We start from the raw sequence: 19090 nt of genomic DNA on the forward strand, positions 1-19090 counted from the left end.
CAACAGCATTCTCCAGTTAGAACCATAGAAAAATCATGGCACAGAAGGAGGCCATTCAGCTCATCATGTCTGCGTCGTCCGAAAAAGCTAGCCACCCAATCTAATCCCACCTTCCAGCACCTAATCCGTAGCCTTGCAGGTTACAGCACTTCTGGTGCATGTCCAGGTACCTTTTAAATGAGTTGAGGGTTTCTGCCTCCACCACCATTCCTGGCAGTGAATTCCAGACACCCACCACCCTCTGGATGAAAAAGTCTTTCCTCATGTCCCCTCTAATCCTTCTACCAGTCACCTTAAATCTGTGCCCCCTGTAATTGACCTTTCTGCTGGGGAAACAGATAGAGTCCTGTCGACTCTATCTAGGCCCCTCATAATGTTGTACCCCTCAATTAAGTCACCCTTCAGCCTTTTCTATTCTAAGGAAAACAACCCTAGCCAATCCAATCTTTCCTCATAGCTGCAACTTTCAAGCCCTGGCAACATTCTTGTAAATCTCCCCTGTACTCTCTCCAAAGCAATTATGTCCTTCCTGTAATGCAGTGACCAGAACTGTACACAATACTCCAGCTGTGGCCTAACCAGCGTCTTATACAGTTACAGCATGACATCCCTGCTTTTGTATTCTATACCTTGGCCAATAAAGGAAAGCATTCCATATACCTTCTTCACCACTCTAACTACCTGTCCTGCCACCTTCAGGCACCTGTGGACATGCACTCCAAGGTCTCTCACTTCTTCTACCCCTCTCAATATCCTCTAGTTTATTGTGTATTCCCTCGCTTTGTTTGCTCTACCTCACACTTCTCTGGATTGAATTCCATTTACCAATTTTCCACCTACTCAACCAAACCATTGATATCATTCGGGAGTCTACAGCTATCTTCTTCACTATCAACTACCAGGCCAACTTTTGTGTCGTCAGCAAATTTCCCAATCATGCCTCCCACATTTAAGTCCAAATCAGGAATATGTACCACAAACAGCAAGGCACCCAACACTGAGCCTGTGGAACGCCACTGGAAACCATTCGCAAAAACATCCGTCGACTACTACCCTTTGTTTCCTGTCACTGAGCCAATTTTGGATCCAACTCGCCACATTCCCCTGTATCCCATGAGCTTTCATTTTTCTGACCTGTCTGCCATGGTGGACTTTGTCGAATGCCTTACTAAAATCCATGTAGACCACATTCACAGAACTACCCTCATCAATCCTCCTCGTTACTTCCTCAACAAACTCAATCAAGTTAGTAAGGCCTAGTAAGCCAGACCTGCTGAGTATTTCTAGCACTAATTGTTTTTATTTCAGATTTCCAGCATCTGCAGTATTTTGCTTTTATTTTAGTGTTTAATTCACTGCCACCTTTCCAGGAATGCCTACCTTGAAGAAGTTCTGCTGTTCTAGCTGTTGGGATTTCCGTTTGTCTCTTTTACCTTGTTCACCTTCATTGCTTTCTATTTTCCTCCTGGTGTTTGATAAAGTGTCCAGCAAAACTCGTTTTCACAGCCACATCTCCTTGTTCAGTGACTGTCTTCGGCTCCAATTTATTCCACGTGGATTCCAACTGAAGTTCCATCCTTCATGTTTTGAATCCACCCAGGATTACAGGTATCTCCGAGAAATACAACATTCCTCGGACTGCTGTTCTCGCCGCATCCTGAGATCCACACTCAGTGCTATGCGCCGCCACATGTACACACTGGACTTCTCTCTGCAGAAGCACCGCCTCGCCTTATCTCAAAGCTGTTCTACTCCGCAGTTTCATTTCATCCTTCATCTCATCCGACGCATTAACAAAAAAAATTTTTTCTTCCTTTCAGGTGTCAAGGAACGCAAGCTCCAGCAGCTGATGGGGGCTAATGCCCCTCCAGATCCTTCTTCCCCTTCACTTCCCTCTGACCCCACCCCTTCTGATCTGACCCCTTGCCGTGTATTCACTGTACCCTCTGACCTTCCCCTCTCTGATGAACAATCTGTACTCAGCAAAGGACTCAGTTTTATTCCCTTACGCCACCACCTGAATGAATTGCGGCGAGCTCTTCTTCTGTCGCCTCCGCCTCCGGGCTTATTTCTTTGCCCAGTAGCCCTCCCCCCAACCAGCAGACCCATTATCCACCTCCAACATTCTCCCTCCATCTGGACGCCTACCTCTGGTCTCTTACCCACTCTTGATCTTTTCATTGAGAACTGTCGACGAGACATCAGCTGTCTCAATTTCTCTGCTCCCCTCACTCATTCTTACCTGTCTCCCTCTGAACTTGCTGCACTCTGCTCTATCAGGTCTAACCCGACATTGTGATCAAATCTGCAGACAAGGGTGGTGCTGTTGTTGTCTGGCGTACTGACCTCTACCTTGCAGAGGCTGAGCGCCAACTCTCAGACACTTCTTCCTACCTCCCTCTGGACCATGACCCCACCGCCGAACATCAAGTTACTGTCCACAGGACTGTCACTGACCTCATCTCCTCAGGAGATCTTCCCTGTACAGCTTCAAACCTCAGTCCCGCAATGCCGGCCAGCCCGTTTCTACCTCTTGCCTAAAATCCACAAACAGGACTGTCCTGGCAGACCCATCGTTTCAGCCTGTTCCTGACCCACTGAACATATTTCTTCCTATCTTGACTCTATCTTTTATCCCCGGTCCAGTCTCTTCCCACCTACATCCTTGACTCTTCTGATGCCTTACATCATTTTGACAATTTCCAGTTTCCTGACCCCAACTGCCTCCTCTTCACTATGGACTTCCAATCTCTCTACACCTCCATCCCCCACCAGGATGGTTTGAGGGCTCTCCGCTTCTTCCTTGAACAGAGGCCCAATCAGTCCCTATTCACCACCACCTTCCTCTGCCTGGCTGAACTTGTTCTCACATTGAACAACTTCTCCTTCAACTCCACTCACTTCCTTCAAGTAAAAGGTGTTGCTATGGGTACCCACATGGGTCCCTAGTTATACCTGTCTTTTTGTGGGATATGTCAAACATTCCTTGTTCCAGTCCTACTCAGGCTCCCTCCTCCAACTCTTTTTCTGGTATATTGATGACTGTATCGGTGCCGTTTCCTGCTCCTGCCCCGAACTGGAAAACTTTATCAACTTTGCTTCCAATTTCCACCCTTCTCTCACCTTTACATGGTCTATCTCTGACACTTCCCTTCCCTTCCTCGACTTTCTGTCTCCATCTCTGTTCACTAAAATTCATTACAATCCCACCAACTCCCACAGCTACCTTGACTACACTTCTTCACACCCTGCCTCCTGTCAGGAATCCATTCCATTCTCCTAGTTTCTCCATCTCCGACGCATCTGTTCTGATGATGCAACCTTCTACGACAGCGCTTCTGATGTGTCTTCCTTTTTCCTCAACCAAGGATTCCCCCCCACTGTGGTTGACAGGCCCCTCAACCATGTCCGGCCCATTTCCCGCACTTTTGCCCTCAAGCCTTCCCCTCCCTCCCAGAACCGCGACAGGGTTCCCCTTGTCCTCACTTTCCACCCCAACAGCCTCCACATCCAGAGGATCATCCTCCGCCATTTACGCCACCTCCAGCGTGATGCCACCACCAAATACATCTTCCCCTCCCTTCCCCTGTCAGCATTCCGAAGGGATCATTCCCTCCGTGACACCCTGGTCCACTCCTCCATTACCCTAGACACCTCGTCCCCCTTCCCATGATACCTTCCTATGCAACCGCAGGAGGTGTAACACCTGCCCTTTTACCTCCTCTCTCCTCACCATCCAAGGCCCCAAACACTCCTTCCAGGTGAAGCAGCGATTTACTTGTACTTCTTTCAATTTAGTATACTGTACTCGCTGCTCACAATGCGGTCTCCTCTACATTGGGGAGACCAAATGCAGATTGGGTGACCGCTTTGCGGAACACCTCCGCTCAGTCCGAAAGCCTGACCCCGAGCTTCCAGTTGCTGGCCATTTCAACACAGCCCCCTGCTCTCATGCCAACTTTTCTGTCTTTGGCCTGCTCCAGTGTTCCAGTGAACATCAACGTAAGCTCGAGGAGCAGCACCTGATCTTTTGATTACGCGCTCTACAGCCTTGTGGACTGAACATTGAGTTCAATAACTTCAGAGCATGACTGGCCTTTTTTTAATATTTCATTTTTTAACCATGTGCCTGCTTTTCATGTAGTCAGAGCTGCTCATTATTCTGCTATTAACACTCTCTCTGGACTAATGCTTTGTCTGTTACCACAAGCTTGTGGTAACCACCCAGAGGGTGGTTGGAATCTGGAACACACTGCCTGAAGTGGTGGTAGAGGCAGGAACCCTCACAACATTTAAGAAGTATTTAGATGAGCGCTTGAAACGCCATAGCATACAAGGCTACGGGCCAAGTGCTGGAAAATGGGACTAGAATAGTAGGTGCTTGATGGCCGGCACAGACATGATGGACCGAAGGGCCCGTTTCTGTGCTGTATACCTCTATGAATATGACACTATGACCACCGAGGTCAGACTGACCGGCCTATAATTATTTGGCCTATCCCTCGCACCCTTTTTAAACAATGGTATAACGTTCGCAGACCTCCAATCCTCTGGCACTTCACCTGTATCCAGTGGGGATTTGAAGATGATCCTCAGAGCATCCACTATTTCCTCCCTGGCTTCCTTTAACAACATGAGATGCAATCCATCCGGCCCTGGTGATTTATCCACTTTCAAGGATGTCAGACCCTCTAGTACTTCCTCTCTCATTATGCTTATCATATCTAATATTTCACACTCCTCCTCTTTAACTACAATGTCTGCATCATCCCTCTCCTTGGTGAAGACAGGGACAAAAAAACTCAGTTGTTAATAATTTCACAGTTAAGAGATTTTCATTGCCATTTCTCCCGATCTGAGTCCTGAGCAGAACTCAACCACATGTCATTGCCTCATAGCATGTGACCAGAACAACATCCCTCCAGACCCTCAAGACATCAATTGAATGAACTTCCCACCTTCCTTCATTCCCTCATTCTTTGCCTTTGACCTTCTTCACAAAGAATCCCTGTTCAGCAAAACTGAAAGCTGTTTGAACTCATCGTGTGCTGATCCCACAAACAGCCCAAGATATTGAAGTAAAAGCAAGAAATGCTGGAACCACTCAGCAGGTCTGGCAGCATCTGTGGAAAGAGAAGCAGAATTAACGTTTCGGGTCAGTGACCCTTCTTCGGAACGCCGAAGTGTTCCGAAGAAGGGTCACTGACCCAAAACATTAACTCTGCTTCTCTTTCCACAGATGCTGCCAGACCTGCTGAGTGGTTCCAGCATTTCTTGTTTTTATTTCAGAATTCCAGCATCCGCAGTATTTTGCTTTTAAGACATTGAGGTACCTGGACAGTGTGAACCCACATTCCCACTCTATGGACTGCTATTATTAAATCTAGGTATATACTTACTGGTTTTAGTACAGCAAGTGTATGTCTATAATTACACATAGACCCTGTACTTCCTGTAATTACGGATACATAAATGGTCCTCTACCTGTTGTACAGAAGAAATGTGTGTGTGCAAATGGGTAACGTGGATATCAGTGTGCGTATTTGTGACTAACCATCTTTTATTGCATTCAATGCACCAGCATTCTCCAGTTGTTCATAATTTCACAGTTAAGCGATTTTCACTGCCATTTCTGCTGATCTGAGCCCTGGGTAGATCTCATCCAAGTGTTATTGTCTTATAGCTGCACTCTTAATGCACTAGCATTAATATGCTAGACCAGGTTCGCCAGCACTGGCCGAAAGGTAGCTCTCTCTTGATACTTTTAATTAAATAAGTAGTACAGCAAAGGAATTATTCTCAAAATCTTTCTTCATTGTACCACAGACCTCCACTCACCCGTTGTCCAGCGCTTCTCCAAGGAGCACGTGTCTGACTACAGGACGTTCCTGCTGGGAAGTAGGGAGAATACGCTGTACGTGGGAGCCAGTGGCACCGTGTTTGCTCTCAGCCTTACTGCAGTGACCCAAGAGGTTAAGGCAGTGGTGAGTAAGCTGTGGTTCTTGATTATCTTATATCTGTTGTAATAGAAGTGGTTCCATGCTTGTGGAAATTCCGGTCATTTGTGCAGTCAGTAAAATTGCTTGGCTGATGTATGTGCAATTTTCACTTGAATCTATCAATTTAAAGGAAAAGATTCCAGTTTCTTCCCCAGGCAGGTAGACAAGCCCCCAGCTTCTACCGATACAGTTCCTCACTGAGCACTAAAGGGTGTGTGAGGGCAGTCTGGGAGAAATAGAATCTTTCCTGTTCTATTTTTTCCTTCTTATTCCCTAATGGATACATTTTGTTCCCACTTGCATATCACCATGAAGACCCAAGGAACAATTGGACATTTTCCATTTTTTTTATTCGTTCGGGGGATGTGGGCGTCGTTCGCTAGGCCAGCATTTATTGCCCATCCCTAATTGCTCTTGAGAAGGTGGTGGTGGCCTTCTTGAACCGCTGCAGTGCTTGAGGTGTAGGTATATCTACAGTACTGTTAGGAAGGGAGTTCCAGGATTTTGACCCAGCGACAGTGAAGGAACGGTGATGTAGTTCCAAGTCAGGATGGTGTTTGGCTTGGAGGAAAACTTGCAGGTGGTGGTGTTCCCATGCGCCTGCTGCCCTTGTCCTTCTAGGTGGTAGAGGTTGCGGGTTTAGGAGGTGCTGTCAAAGGAGCCTTGGTGAGTTGCTACAGTGCATTTTGTATATGGTACACACTGCTGCCACTGTGTATCAGTGGTGGAGGGAGTGCCAATCAAGTGTGCTGCTTTGGCCTGGATGGTGTTGAGCTTCTTGAGTGTTGTTGGAGCTGCACCCATCCAGGCAAGTGGAGAGTATTCCATCACACTCTTGACTTGTGCCTTGTAGATGGTGGGCAGGCTTTGGGGATACTCACTGCTGAACTCACAGCCTCTGACCTGCTCTTGTAGCCACGGTATTTATATGGCTGGTCCAGTTCGGTTTCTGGTCAATGATGACCTCCAGTATGTTGATAGTGGGGGATTCAGCAAGGGGTGATGGTTAGATTCTCTCTTGTTGGAGATGGTCATTGCTTGGCACTTGTGTGGAGTGAATCTTACTTGCCATTTATCAGCCCAAGCCTGATTGTTGTCCAGGTCTTGCTGCATATGGACTTTGGCTGCTTCAGTATCTGAGGAGTCGCGAATGGTGCTGAACATTGTGCGAATATCCCCACTTCTGAGCTTATGATGGAAGGAAGGTTATTGATGAAGTAGCTGAAGATGATTGGGCCTAGGACACTACCCTGAGGAACTCCTGCAGTGATGTCCTGGGTCTGAGATAATTGACCTCCAACAACCACAACCATCTTCCTTTGCGTTAGCTATGACTCCAACCAGTGGAGAGTTTTCCCCCTGATTCCCATTGACTCCAGTTTTGCTAGGGCTCCTTGATGCCAAATTCAGTCAAATACTGTCTTGATGTCAAGGACAGTCACTCTCATCTCACCTCTGGAGTTCAGCTCTTTTGTCCATGTTTGGACCAAGGGTGTAATGAGGTCAGGAGCTGAGTGGCTCTGGCGGAACCCAAACTGAGCATCAGTGAGCAGGTTATTGCTGAGTAAGTGCGGCTTGATAGCACTGTCGATTATACCTTCCATCACTTTGCTGTTGATCGGGAGTCGACTGATAGAACGGTAAGTGGCCGGGTTGGATTTGTCCTGCTTTTTGTCTCCAGGACATACCTGGGAAATTTTCCACATTGTCGGGGAGATGCCAGTGATGTAGCTGTACTGGAGCTTGACTAGGGGCGCGGCTCGTTCGGGAGCACAAGTCTTAAGTACTATTGCCGTAATGTTGTCAGAGCCCATAGCCTTTACAGTATTCAGTGCCTTCAGTCATTTCATGATATCATGTGGAGTGAATCGGATTGGCTGAAGACTGGCATCTGTGATGCTAGGGACTTCAGGAGGAGGCCAAGATGGATCATCCACTTGGCATTTCTGGCTGAAGATGGATGCAAATGCTTCAGCCTTGTCTTCTGCACTGATGTACTGGGCTCCCCCATCGTTGAGGATGGAGATATTTATGGAGCCTCCTCCTCCAGTTAGTTGTTTAATTGTCCACCACCATTCACAACTGGATGTGGCAGGACTGCAGAGTTTAGATCTAATCTATTGGATGTGGGATCACTTAGCCCTGTTAATTCCATGCTGCCTCTGCATGCAAGTAGCCTGTGTTGTAGCTTCACCAGGCTGACACCTCATTTTTAGGTATGCCTGGTGCTACTCCTGGCATGCCCTCCTGCACTCTTCATTGAATCAGGGTTGATCCCCTGGCTTGATGGTAATTGTAGAGTGGGGGATATGCCTGGCCATGATGTTACAGATCGTGTTTGAGTACAATTCTGCTGCTGCTGATGGCCCACAGCACCTCATGGATGCCCAGTTTTGCATTGCTAGATCTGTTCTGAATCTATCCCATTTAGCACAGTCGTAATGCCACACAACACGATGGAGGGTATCCTCAATGTGAAGACAGGACTTTGTCTCCACACGGACTGTGCGGTGGTCACTCCTACCAATACTGTCATGGACAGATGCATCTGTGACAGGTAGGTTGGTGAAGACAAGGTCAAGTATGTTTTTCCCTCTTATTGGTTCCTTCACCACCTGCTGCAGACCCAGTCTAGCAGTTATGTCCTTTAGGACTCAGCCAGCTCGGTCAGTAATTGTGCTACCAAGCCACTCTTGGTTATGGACATTGAAGTTTCCTGCCCTGCCCCCTGCCCAGAGTTCATTTTGTGCCCTTGCCACCTTCAGTGCTTCTTCCAACTGGAGCTTTTGTGGGAATGAACTTTCATCTTAGCACCTTGGGTAGAACAATACTGAATCACATCTCCACTGTAGGGTTCATTCAGGCAGCTTCTCTCTAGCTTCAATGCGGGCAATTAGTCCCAACTTGGAGACAACAAGCTTTGGATTTTCTCTTGTTTTCATGCCCAGGCCCATTGCACTGTAGGGTTCATTCAGGCAGCAGAGATAGAATACTGCTGTCTTATTAGCCACAGCTGGGTCAACTCAGTCCTATGATTTAAAAAAAGGCAGTGTTTAAACAATGTGCCTCTTTGTTCCTCCTTTGCATATTTCTGAACCATGTGAATTAACCCGTGCATAACTATGAGCTGCAGAAAGGAAAAAATAAGCAAGCGAGCTGTGCTTAAACTGTTGGACAGTAAGAAAGTGGAACACTGAGCAAATTCATGGTGTTGGATTGCTGCCAAAATGGCAGAATGGGGGTGTGGGTGGTAACAGGGAAGTGTTTCAGACAAAAGACCATTTGTCCATCCCGTCTATCCATTCAGTTAACCTTTTGCTGTCCTGTAAGAGCTTGTTTATTTACAATATTTGATAACTATGAATCTTTTCAGATCTCAAGAACCAAAACTATTTCCTTTTGGAAACATCTTTAGGATGGGGAGAACCTTGCTTGATATTTATTTTCTTGTGCTAGTAGTTTGCTCCATATGACCTTGCTGAATAATTTCTGTGTTTAATTCCATATTTACCTTAGTTTTCCGTATCTTCAATCAAAGCTCCTGATTTTGGAATTCGCATATGGCAGGGAAAATGAATCTGTTTCCATGGAAATCCATAGCACAGAGGGAGGCCATTCATCTCACCATGTCCATCCCTGCTTTTATTTTGAGGATTACAAAACTGATCCCACTACCCCACTCCTCATAACTCTGTATCTTCCTCTGCTTCAAATATTTATCTAATTTTTGTTTCAAAGATGCAATGGTGTCTATTTAAATCACTCCCATTGCATTCCATGCTGCAACAGTCCTTTTCATAAAGAAATTTATCTTAACTTCCCTGTCTTCAAGCAATAACTTTAAATTGACAAACTCCACACTGACTTCCCAAGCCGGTGAAATAGTATTTCACTATTAAAACTCTTCATAATTTTAAAACCTCTTTTAAGTCATAGCTGAGCATCCTATGTTCTGATTTTAATCTTGTAACCATCTGCTGAATACTTTCCGACAACAAGAACCTTTGTAACATGGTTCCTTTCTGGGCACAACCCATCGACATCCATCTATGGGTGGAATTTGTGAAATGTCATGAGCTTAATGATTGCTACCCACTGGAATGCAAGCCTATCCACTGCCCCCACAACATACAGGCTATCACAACTTGCATTGTTATCTGTAAGAAGATTCAATTCCACTGTGGTGAAGTGCAACTCTTCCTGGAACAAATACATGGGTGAATAATCTCCGGGATGTGGCTGTGGGAGCAGGTACAGTACTGACTCAACCTTAATCCCAGTAGGTACCCTGGAACCCTTTCCTGGAAGTTTACATCACTCAAACACACGTACTAACCATCTCCCAAAAGGTAGGAATGGGCTACAAGCTCATAAAGGGCATTTAAGGAACCATCAAGATCTCTCTCAATATGGTTAGGAACATTGAACTCCCCTTGACTCTGGTGAACCACAGGTTTCATTGCCACCTCATGTTGATCCTCCAAATAATGTGATGTTCTGAGGGTGTGCTTAACGTTGGCATCAATCTATTTATGTATTCTCTTGCAAGTACTTTGTGACCATCTGTAGTGACATTGTGTATGTATTTTTTGAATGAAAATTAAAGGGAGATACAACACATACTAAATAGATCCTGACATTGTTATGTACAATAGCTGGGCATTATACAGAAGTCAGCAACTGTAATATCTAGGACACTGATTCCGCAGTGGAATGTTCATTAGTAGAAGTAGACTCTGAAACACATGCCATATACTACCCTATCTTATATAGTGTGTATTGTTTAAGTACACAAACAGACAGAGACACACACAGGTATACAGTAACAGTCTACAGTGACTTACCAACTTACTTGTCACCAAAGATTTTCAATTCAGAAATACATCAGCTTCCTGTACCTTATCCCTTTCAGTACATTTTGTCAGAAGTGGTATTGCAACATAAAAATTCAAGGGAGTAATTACACGGTGGACTTGAGCTTAGCTAGAATAGTGATAATGGTAGGGTGGGGGTGCACGGGCCACATGGTTCCCTTTGGCCAATCATATCACTGGAAGAGTAATGGAGTCCGAGGTCATGTAATTCCCTTGTGTCAGTCCCCATGACTATATTGTGATATGACTAAGTGGGCCAATCAGATGACCAGAAGAGGACCAAAACTCAACTGTTTTAATCTTGATAGATGCACAATAGCCAACACTGACCCGCACAGCGGTATAGGATCAGTTATCAGTGATACTCCCTTCTTACCAGGCTATCGGTATGGATGTATAGGAGCTGATTCTTATGCAGAAGATGATCCCAGAAAAATTCTTATTATTTACTTAAAATATACTTTTTCCCCTCTGCATCCTTCATTTCTTTTTTTCTATTTGTTTTGCTTCTTTTTTCCTTTAACAGCAACCACTGGTATTTATACAATGGCTTTAATGTGGAAAAATTTCCCATGCCCTTCATAGTGGCATAGCAAATGGAGGTCGAGCCAAAGAAGGAAGATAGAAAGAACTTGCATTTATCTAGCAACTTTCACAGCCTCAGGGTGTACTTTACAGTCAATGAAGTACTTTTGATGTATAGTCATTGTTGCAATGTAGAGAAACTTGGCAGTCAATTTGCACACAGCACGATCTCACAAACAGCAATTAGATAAATGACCAGATAATTTGTTTTTGTGGTGTTGGTTGAGGGATAAATGTTGGTCAGGACACTGAGGACCTCTCCCCTCCTGTTCTTCAAATAGTGCCATGGGATCTTTTACATCCACATGACAGAGTAGATGGGGCCTTTGCTTAACATCTCATCTGAAAGACAGCACCTCCAACAGTACAGCACTCCCACAGTACTGCACTGAAGTGTCAGCCCAGATTATGTGGTCAAGGTCTGAAGTAGGGTTTGAATCCACCACTTCTGACTCAGACTAGACTAAGCCAAGGATGACACCATAAGCTTCAGATCATTCAAAACATTGTTGCCCGTGTTATTAAGAATGAGTAAACAAAACCTTGGTTAAAAAGAGATTAAGAGTTTTAAGGACGGTCTTAATGCAGAGTGGGAGGTTGAGAGGTTTAGGGAGGGAATTCCCAGTGTGTGGGGCTTAAGCAGCTGAAGACATAGCCCCAAATAATCGAACAACAAGTGGGGGAGGGTGGTGGAGACAGGGGGTGGGGGGGTGGTGATGTGGGGCCACCAGAGGAGGTTACAGAGATAACAAGGGGCAAGAGCATGAAGAATTTTAAATACAAAGGCAGCAATTTTAAATTGTGGCACAGTGGTTAGCACCACAGCCTCACAGCTGCAGAGACCCACGTTCAATTCTGGGTACTGCCTGTGCTGAGTTTGCAAATTCTCCCTGTGTCTGCGTGGGTTTTTGCCGGGTGCTCCGGTTTCCTCCCACAGCCAAAGACTTGCAGGTTGGTAGGTAAATTGGCCATTATAAATTGCACCTAGTATAGGTAGGTGGTAGGGGAATATAGGGACAGGTGGGGATGTGGTAGGAATATGGGATTAGTGTAGGATTAGTATAAATGGGTGGTTGATGGTCGGCACAGACTCGGTGGGCCGAAGGGCCTGTTTCAGTGCTGTATCTCTAAATAAATAAATTTGTGGTGTTGGAAGACCAGGAGCCAATGTAAGTCAACAAGGCCATGGATGATAAATGCATGGGATTTGGTGAGGGATTGGAGAAAATTTTGGATGAGTTTAGGGAGGGTGAAGGAAAGCATTGGAATATTTCAACTTGCAGATGAGAAATGCATGGATGAGGGTTTCAGCAGAAAATTGTGATGTGCCTGACGTTATCGAGGTAGAAGTAGGTGGTTTTGGTGCTGGAGAAAATATGGGTTGTGAAGCTCAGCTTGGAGACAATAGGACAGCAAGACTGTGAAGAATCTGGTTCAACCTAGACAGTGGCTATGGAGGGTTTGAATCTATGGCTAGGTAATGGAGCTTGTGGCCTATGCACAGTTAAACATAGAAATCTGGAAGTTGCTGTCAAAGATTTCACACTCCTGCACAGGTTGTACTGTTATAGTCCTCACATTGAAATGGCTATAATGGCATGAACTTGCAGTACTTGCCCACTAGTTCTGCACTAATGAGGCTGAAAAAGTTTGGGCTGCTGCATTCAGGAGTGAGTGAGTTTTTAGTGGTGTGATAAGTGATAATTAGTACCAAAAAACCTCTCTGACCCTGAAAATGTTATTTTAGAAGTCTGGAGTCTCATTCCCTTGGAGGAAAATTGGCATTGGAGTTAAAAAAATTTTTTTTTACTTTTTTCTCTGTCTCTTTTATCTCTTTCCCTTAATCCCATCTGTATTCCCAATCTCTATTTTGCTCTCCATACATGATTTAAATCTATTTTATATTTCCTGCTTTATACCTCCTGGTTTTGATTCTGCGAGCAGGATTTTGTTTTGGAGTTAGGACCTCAACATTGGGATCATTTCCAGATCCCGACCCTGTTCGGCAGCAATTTTGAATTGACCAATTAATGGCCAGAGGGTGCGCTTGCTGTCAATTAAGTAGTCCCAAAGCTGGAGAGCCAATTGGAGTCCCTCCAGCACTTGGAGTGGAAGCCTGCCAATGCAGATAAGGGAAAGAGAGGATGCCTCAAGATGGAGAATACAAATGGCCACAACTGCTAGGCAGCCTTTTTGGAACCCCTCTACAAGGCGACCTGCGGCCATTTATAAGTTGGCAGGGGGAGGGGGAAATGCCTAATAGAGAAACAGAGTGCTGGGCCCCTGGTCTGCCACCGGGAGGCTGCCTCCTTTCACTGGCCATGTTTCGGCCACTGCAGGGGGTCTCCCTGTCGAATGGAAAATTCCAGATGGTACGAAAGACTGGCCTTAATAGGCCACTTAATGGCCTCAAATTGGTACCTGTCACTGGTGGATGGGTAGCCATCTAGCCCCCCTACCCGGTCTCCTTAAAAATGGGCTGGCGGAGGGACTATGCCGGCAAACTGGCATACTGGCTGGCAGTGGCAAATTCAGGCCTGTCCGCCAATGGTCATTCAGAACGTCAGAGGTAACTTGGAAGGGTTTTGCTGGCTCTTACTGTTTGCTTGTTACCGGCTTCCTCCTTGCGTTCCTCAATTTACACTTATCTGTTTCTTTGGCAGATCACATGGGAAGTCACAGAGGAGCAGAGAGAGGATTGCACTGCAAAAGGCAAGACTAGGGTATGTATTTCTATATTATGTACATCTGTAGGGTTTTAACAGTAGTCCCAGCAGTGTTTCTGGTGACAGTGGAAGCTTGCAGACATTTATCAAGCAGTCATGAAAGGCAGTGGCCAGATCAGGAGACAGACAAGAGAGAGGTCTTTGGTGGGAGAACAGAAAAGCGGATCGGCAGAAGATGAATTGGGACAGAAAATGCTGGCAATGCTCAGGTCAGGCAGCATCTGTGAAGAGAGAACAATGTTAACATTTCAGGATGATGACCTTTCAACAGAACTCATTCCTTTCAATTCTTCTGTGCATACCCCAGGTTACTTTTTTATGCACCTCTTAGATTCAAATTGGGATTTGGGGGAGATATAAGAGGTGTATAAAAAGCAAGCTGGGTATGCATAAAGGATTTGAAAGGAATGAGGAACATTTCCCACTGGAGATGCAGAAAGGGAAGGGGACTTGCTCAAAAATGGGGAATAAATGTCTATTTCAGTTCTCCACAGTCTGGAGGAGTTGGGAGCTCAAGAAATGTTAAACTAAAGTATCAAGGGAAGGGAGCAGAGTAAAAGAAAGAATGCAGAAAACCTTTATAAAAGAGAGAACAGCAGAGAGAAATAAAGAAATGGAGAATAGCAGTGACGATCTGGTAGAAAAAGATCTGAGAGTGTGAATAGATTTGGAACTTAACGTTAAATCACTGTGGGCCTGAAATAAAGTGGATGAATCGAATGTTGAATCATATCAATTAAGTCTAAATGGGAAGAAGTCGTGCTCAAACTACCCCATTCACCTCGTGAGATTGCACCTTGAGTGCACCTTGGGGCGGCACAGTGGCGCAGTGGTTAGCACTGCAGCCTCACAGCTCCAGCGACCCGGGTTCAATTCTGGGTACTGCCTGTGTGGAGTTTGCAAGTTCTCCCTGTGTCTGCGTGGGTTTCCTCCGGGTGCTCCGGTTTCCTCCCACAAGCCAAAAGACTTGCAAGTTGGTAGGTAAATTGGCCATTATAAATTGCCCCTAGTATAGGTAGGTGGTAGGGAAATATAGGGACAGGTGGGGATGTGGTAGGGAACATGGGATTAGTGTAGGATTAGTATAAATGGGTGGTTGATGGTCGGCACAGACTCGGTGGGCCGAAGGGCCTGTTTCAGTGCTGTATCTCTAAACTAAACTAAACCACTCATGTTCAGTGTAGGTCACCTAGGCTTTTCACACCACAAAGGTGATGCACAGAAGTTCACACAGCTGAACCTTAAGATAAAATATTGAGAAGAGTCGCTGTCCGAGATGCTCTCTTGATGAAGTCCATGAATCAGCTCTCCACAATGTCTCCGACTCCCTTTTAGAAGGAGATGTTGGAAAAAAGCTGATGGAAGAGACAGGAATCACCTTGTTTAATGTCTTACAGGAAGAATGCAACAATTTCATCCGGGTTCTGCAGTATCTCAACGACACACACATATTCACGTGCGGAACATTCGCCTTCAATCCGCAGTGCGCCTACATTGTAAGAGATATTCCCTTTTATCACTGAGGCCTCGATATGGCAGTATATTTTTCCTGTGTGTTTGGGCTTTCATATGTCAATGAGAGTAACAAAGAGGAGAATGTGACAAGAGGAATAGTAATGTCTTTGCCAATCAGGACTAATTTATTATTTTAATTTAAGCAGCTTTTTCTGATCTGGCTGTTAACGAATGTTCCATGAATTACATTAGCTCAAGTTCTGGCCCACTTCATGACTGTACCCTGTTTTCAGGGATTTGACCCTTGGAATAGGCAAATATTCCTCACATTGGCTGTGAACCAGCACAAGTGAGTCAATTAGAGATATGACTGGTGTATGCAGTAGTGATGGAATGATTGACAAGTTGTGTTTATCAGTGATTGAAGGGGTGATGTTGTGTCAGCAGTAACATATGATGGGGCTGGTGTGAGGTGGGCAGTAGTGAGTGAGGGTCTGGTGTGATGTGCGCAGTAGTGAGTGTGGGGCTGGTGTGATGTAACCAGTAGTGAGTGAGGGGCTGGTGTGATGTACAGAGTAGTGAGTGAGGGTCTGGTGTGATGTAACCAGTAGTGAGTGAGGGGCTGGTGTGATGTAACCAGTAGTGAGTGAGGGGCTGGTGTGATGTACAGAGTAATGAGTGAGGGTCTGGTATGATGTATGCAGTAGTGAGTGTGGGGCTGGTGTGATGTAACCAGTAGTGAGTGAGGGGCTGGTGTGATGTACAGAGTAATGAGTGAGGGTCTGGTGTGATGTATGCAGTAATGAGTGTGGGGCTGGTGTGACGTACACAGTAGTGAGTGAGGGGCTGGTGTGAGGTACACAGTAGTGAGTGAGGGGCTGGTGTGATGTACACAGTAGTGAGTGAGGGGCTGGTGTGAGGTACACAGTAGTGAGTGAGGGGCTGGTGTGAGGTATACACTCGTGAGTGAGGGGCTGGTGTGAGGTACACAGTAGTGAGTGAGAGGCTGGTGTGAGGTACACAGTAGTGAGTGAGGGGCTGGTGTGAGGTACACAGTAGTGAGTGAGGGGCTGGTGTGAGGTACACAGTAGTGAGTGTGGGGCTGGTGTGAGGTACACAGTAGTGAGTGTGGGGCTGGTGTGAGGTACACAGTAGTGAGTGAGGGACTGGTGTAAGGTACACAGTAGTGAGTGAGGGGCTGGTGTGAGGTACACAGTCGCGAGTGAGGGGCTGGTGTGAGGTACACAGTCGTGAGTGAGGGGCTGGTGTGAGGTACACAGTAGTGAGTGAGGGGCTGGTGTGAGGTACACAGTAGTGAGTGAGGGACTGGTGTGAGGTACTCAGTAGTGAGTGAGGGGCTGGTGAGGTACACAGTAGTGAGTGAAGGGCTGGTGTGAGGTACTCAGTAGTGAGTGAGGGGCTGGTGTGAGGTACACAGTAGTGAACTTATACTTTTTTTATTTCAGAAGGTCTCTGATTTTGAGCTGGTGAAGGCTGATAACAGAAAGGTCATCCTGGAAAGTGGGAAAGCACGTTGCCCATACGACCCCGCTTTGCGACACACCACCGTGGTCGCAGGTAACCTTCCACATTTCTCTCAGATCTTCACTTTTCATGGAAAGGCTGGTTCTTGGGTTGAGGGAATGAACATAGAGGCAGAATTTGCTGCACTCAGATTTTTGAAGTAGAAGCAAGTAGAGAAATATTTTCCACTTGGCAAATCCCCATGTCACTGTATTTTCTTTATTGGTTTTAAACTTTTCCGAGCCTGGTGGAGGGTTTGGGATTAATGTTTGTGATTTTTGTGAGCTGTATTAAGATGAGGTATGAGCTTTTTTGGCTATGTAATTGCAGGTAGCACCCTGAAGTGAGTGCACATTGAGAATAGGATGGTCATAGTATTCCTGGATATAAACCCTTTAAGTTTCCTGTAATTAAGCACTTTTAATATGTTGACGTAATGTCACACAACATGAAATGGAAGAGAATTAAAAGTAACAGCCCATATTAGGGGCTGCAACAGTCCTATTAGTATGTGTAAGGTATGAGTGGAGGGGAGAATTTGAAGCTGTGCAATGGACAAAAGCTTGAAAGGTTTATTTTTACATCATACTTGCTCTTCTTATCTCCATTCCTCCTATCTCTTACATCATACCATTCTCAGGGAGTAAGAAGGAACAGTTCAGCCCGTGGGAGGAGTCAAGGTATCTTCCAACTGTTCCTCTCGCTGAAAGGCTTGACTTGTATAGTTAGGGAATCCTGAGCCCCCTGTCCATTATAATCGTGGTTCAATCTCTTTCCCAGCCAAGATCTCAAGCTGATTCTTAACTGGTCATCACATTTTTAAAAAATTATCAGGATGGGAGAGGGTTTGCTGGTACCAGCACTTTGCCACATATCCTTGAGTTCCTCATCTTGGTGGGTTTATTGGGTAGAGGCTGAGTGAGGTAGAATTGCAAGGAATCTCTTCCTGCTCCCAGCACCTTCACACTTCCCACAACCACCATGGGGCTTCAGCTTGCTCAAAGACAACACAAGCAGAGCCCTGAATACAGGCTGCCTTCCCATTCTCTCAACTGTTGAATGCTTTGTGGTCCTGAAGAGAGCTAAGGGAGGGGGAGAGGGTTCTCCCGTTTTTTTGTTCAAACTGAGGATTAAAAGCAAATGACTTTTAAATACAAATGAGACTGGAGTTTTGAGTGGAGTGAAGCTGATGAAAGGTGCAGTCCCTGTGGAATTTTGTGTGATGATAAATGGGTAACTCGCTCTCCTCTCTCTGACCCTGTAATACCAGATGGACTGCTGTACGCGGCAACTGCATCTGATCTCCAAGGGACTAAATTCCTTATTTCCAGGGCAATGGGTCCTTTCAATCAGCGAACCACAACAGAGACATTAGATTCCTGGCTGAATGGTGAGTAATGATACGTTTTTGATAAATGTGTTAATGAGATGTTATGTTGGAAGAAGGAAAGATGATTAATCAGTTGTTTTGAGTCATTATCACAACTGGGTACGAAGGGGGGTCCCCAGCAGGGCCTGCGCTCAGGGATATTGAGCTGGATTTTCAATTCGGGTTCGGGAACCTGACGCCGGATAATTTTCGGGTCCTGACCCTGTGCCACATCTGTAAAATGTAAATGCCCTAATTGGGCCGGAGGCGAGCTCAGCGCCTAGTTAGTGATGCCGAGCGTTACCAGGAGGCAGGAGCACGAGTGGCAAAGGCAGATGGCAGTCATGATGGAGCCTGCTGCTACTTTGCGGAAGAGAACAGGCAGCTCCTCAGAGGGCCAGCCGCCTAACCACGCAGGAAAATGGCCATTCAGACAAATGACAGGTAATGTGCAAGATCCCCCATGTCCTGAGATTTTTAACCTTACTAAAAATAAACTTTAATTTCTCCCCGCATTGAACCCGACAGCTGTGCACTAACGTGCACCAGACTGCTCAA

The 19090-nt window shown here is 45.8% G+C and overlaps 1 protein-coding gene across 5 annotated transcripts in view; it reads left to right on the forward strand.

Annotated features, from left to right (window-relative positions):
• LOC137375819 (semaphorin-4B-like) overlaps positions 1-19090 on the forward strand; it is an 88819-nt gene that overhangs the window by 18863 nt on the left and 50866 nt on the right. For all 5 annotated transcript variants that reach the window (XR_010976065.1, XM_068043318.1, XM_068043317.1 and 2 more), the window contains exons 2-6: positions 5827-5984; positions 14122-14181; positions 15582-15680; positions 17106-17217; positions 18434-18553. Coding sequence is in view for 4 of the 5 variants with exons in the window: in XM_068043318.1 (XP_067899419.1) it covers positions 5827-5984; positions 14122-14181; positions 15582-15680; positions 17106-17217; positions 18434-18553 (549 nt within the window). In the remaining variant the exon portion in view is untranslated. The remainder of the gene's footprint in view (positions 1-5826; positions 5985-14121; positions 14182-15581; positions 15681-17105; positions 17218-18433; positions 18554-19090) is intronic.

This window comes from Heterodontus francisci, chromosome 12 (assembly GCF_036365525.1).
Source record: "Heterodontus francisci isolate sHetFra1 chromosome 12, sHetFra1.hap1, whole genome shotgun sequence".
In the NCBI taxonomy this organism is placed as follows: Eukaryota; Metazoa; Chordata; class Chondrichthyes; order Heterodontiformes; family Heterodontidae; genus Heterodontus; species Heterodontus francisci.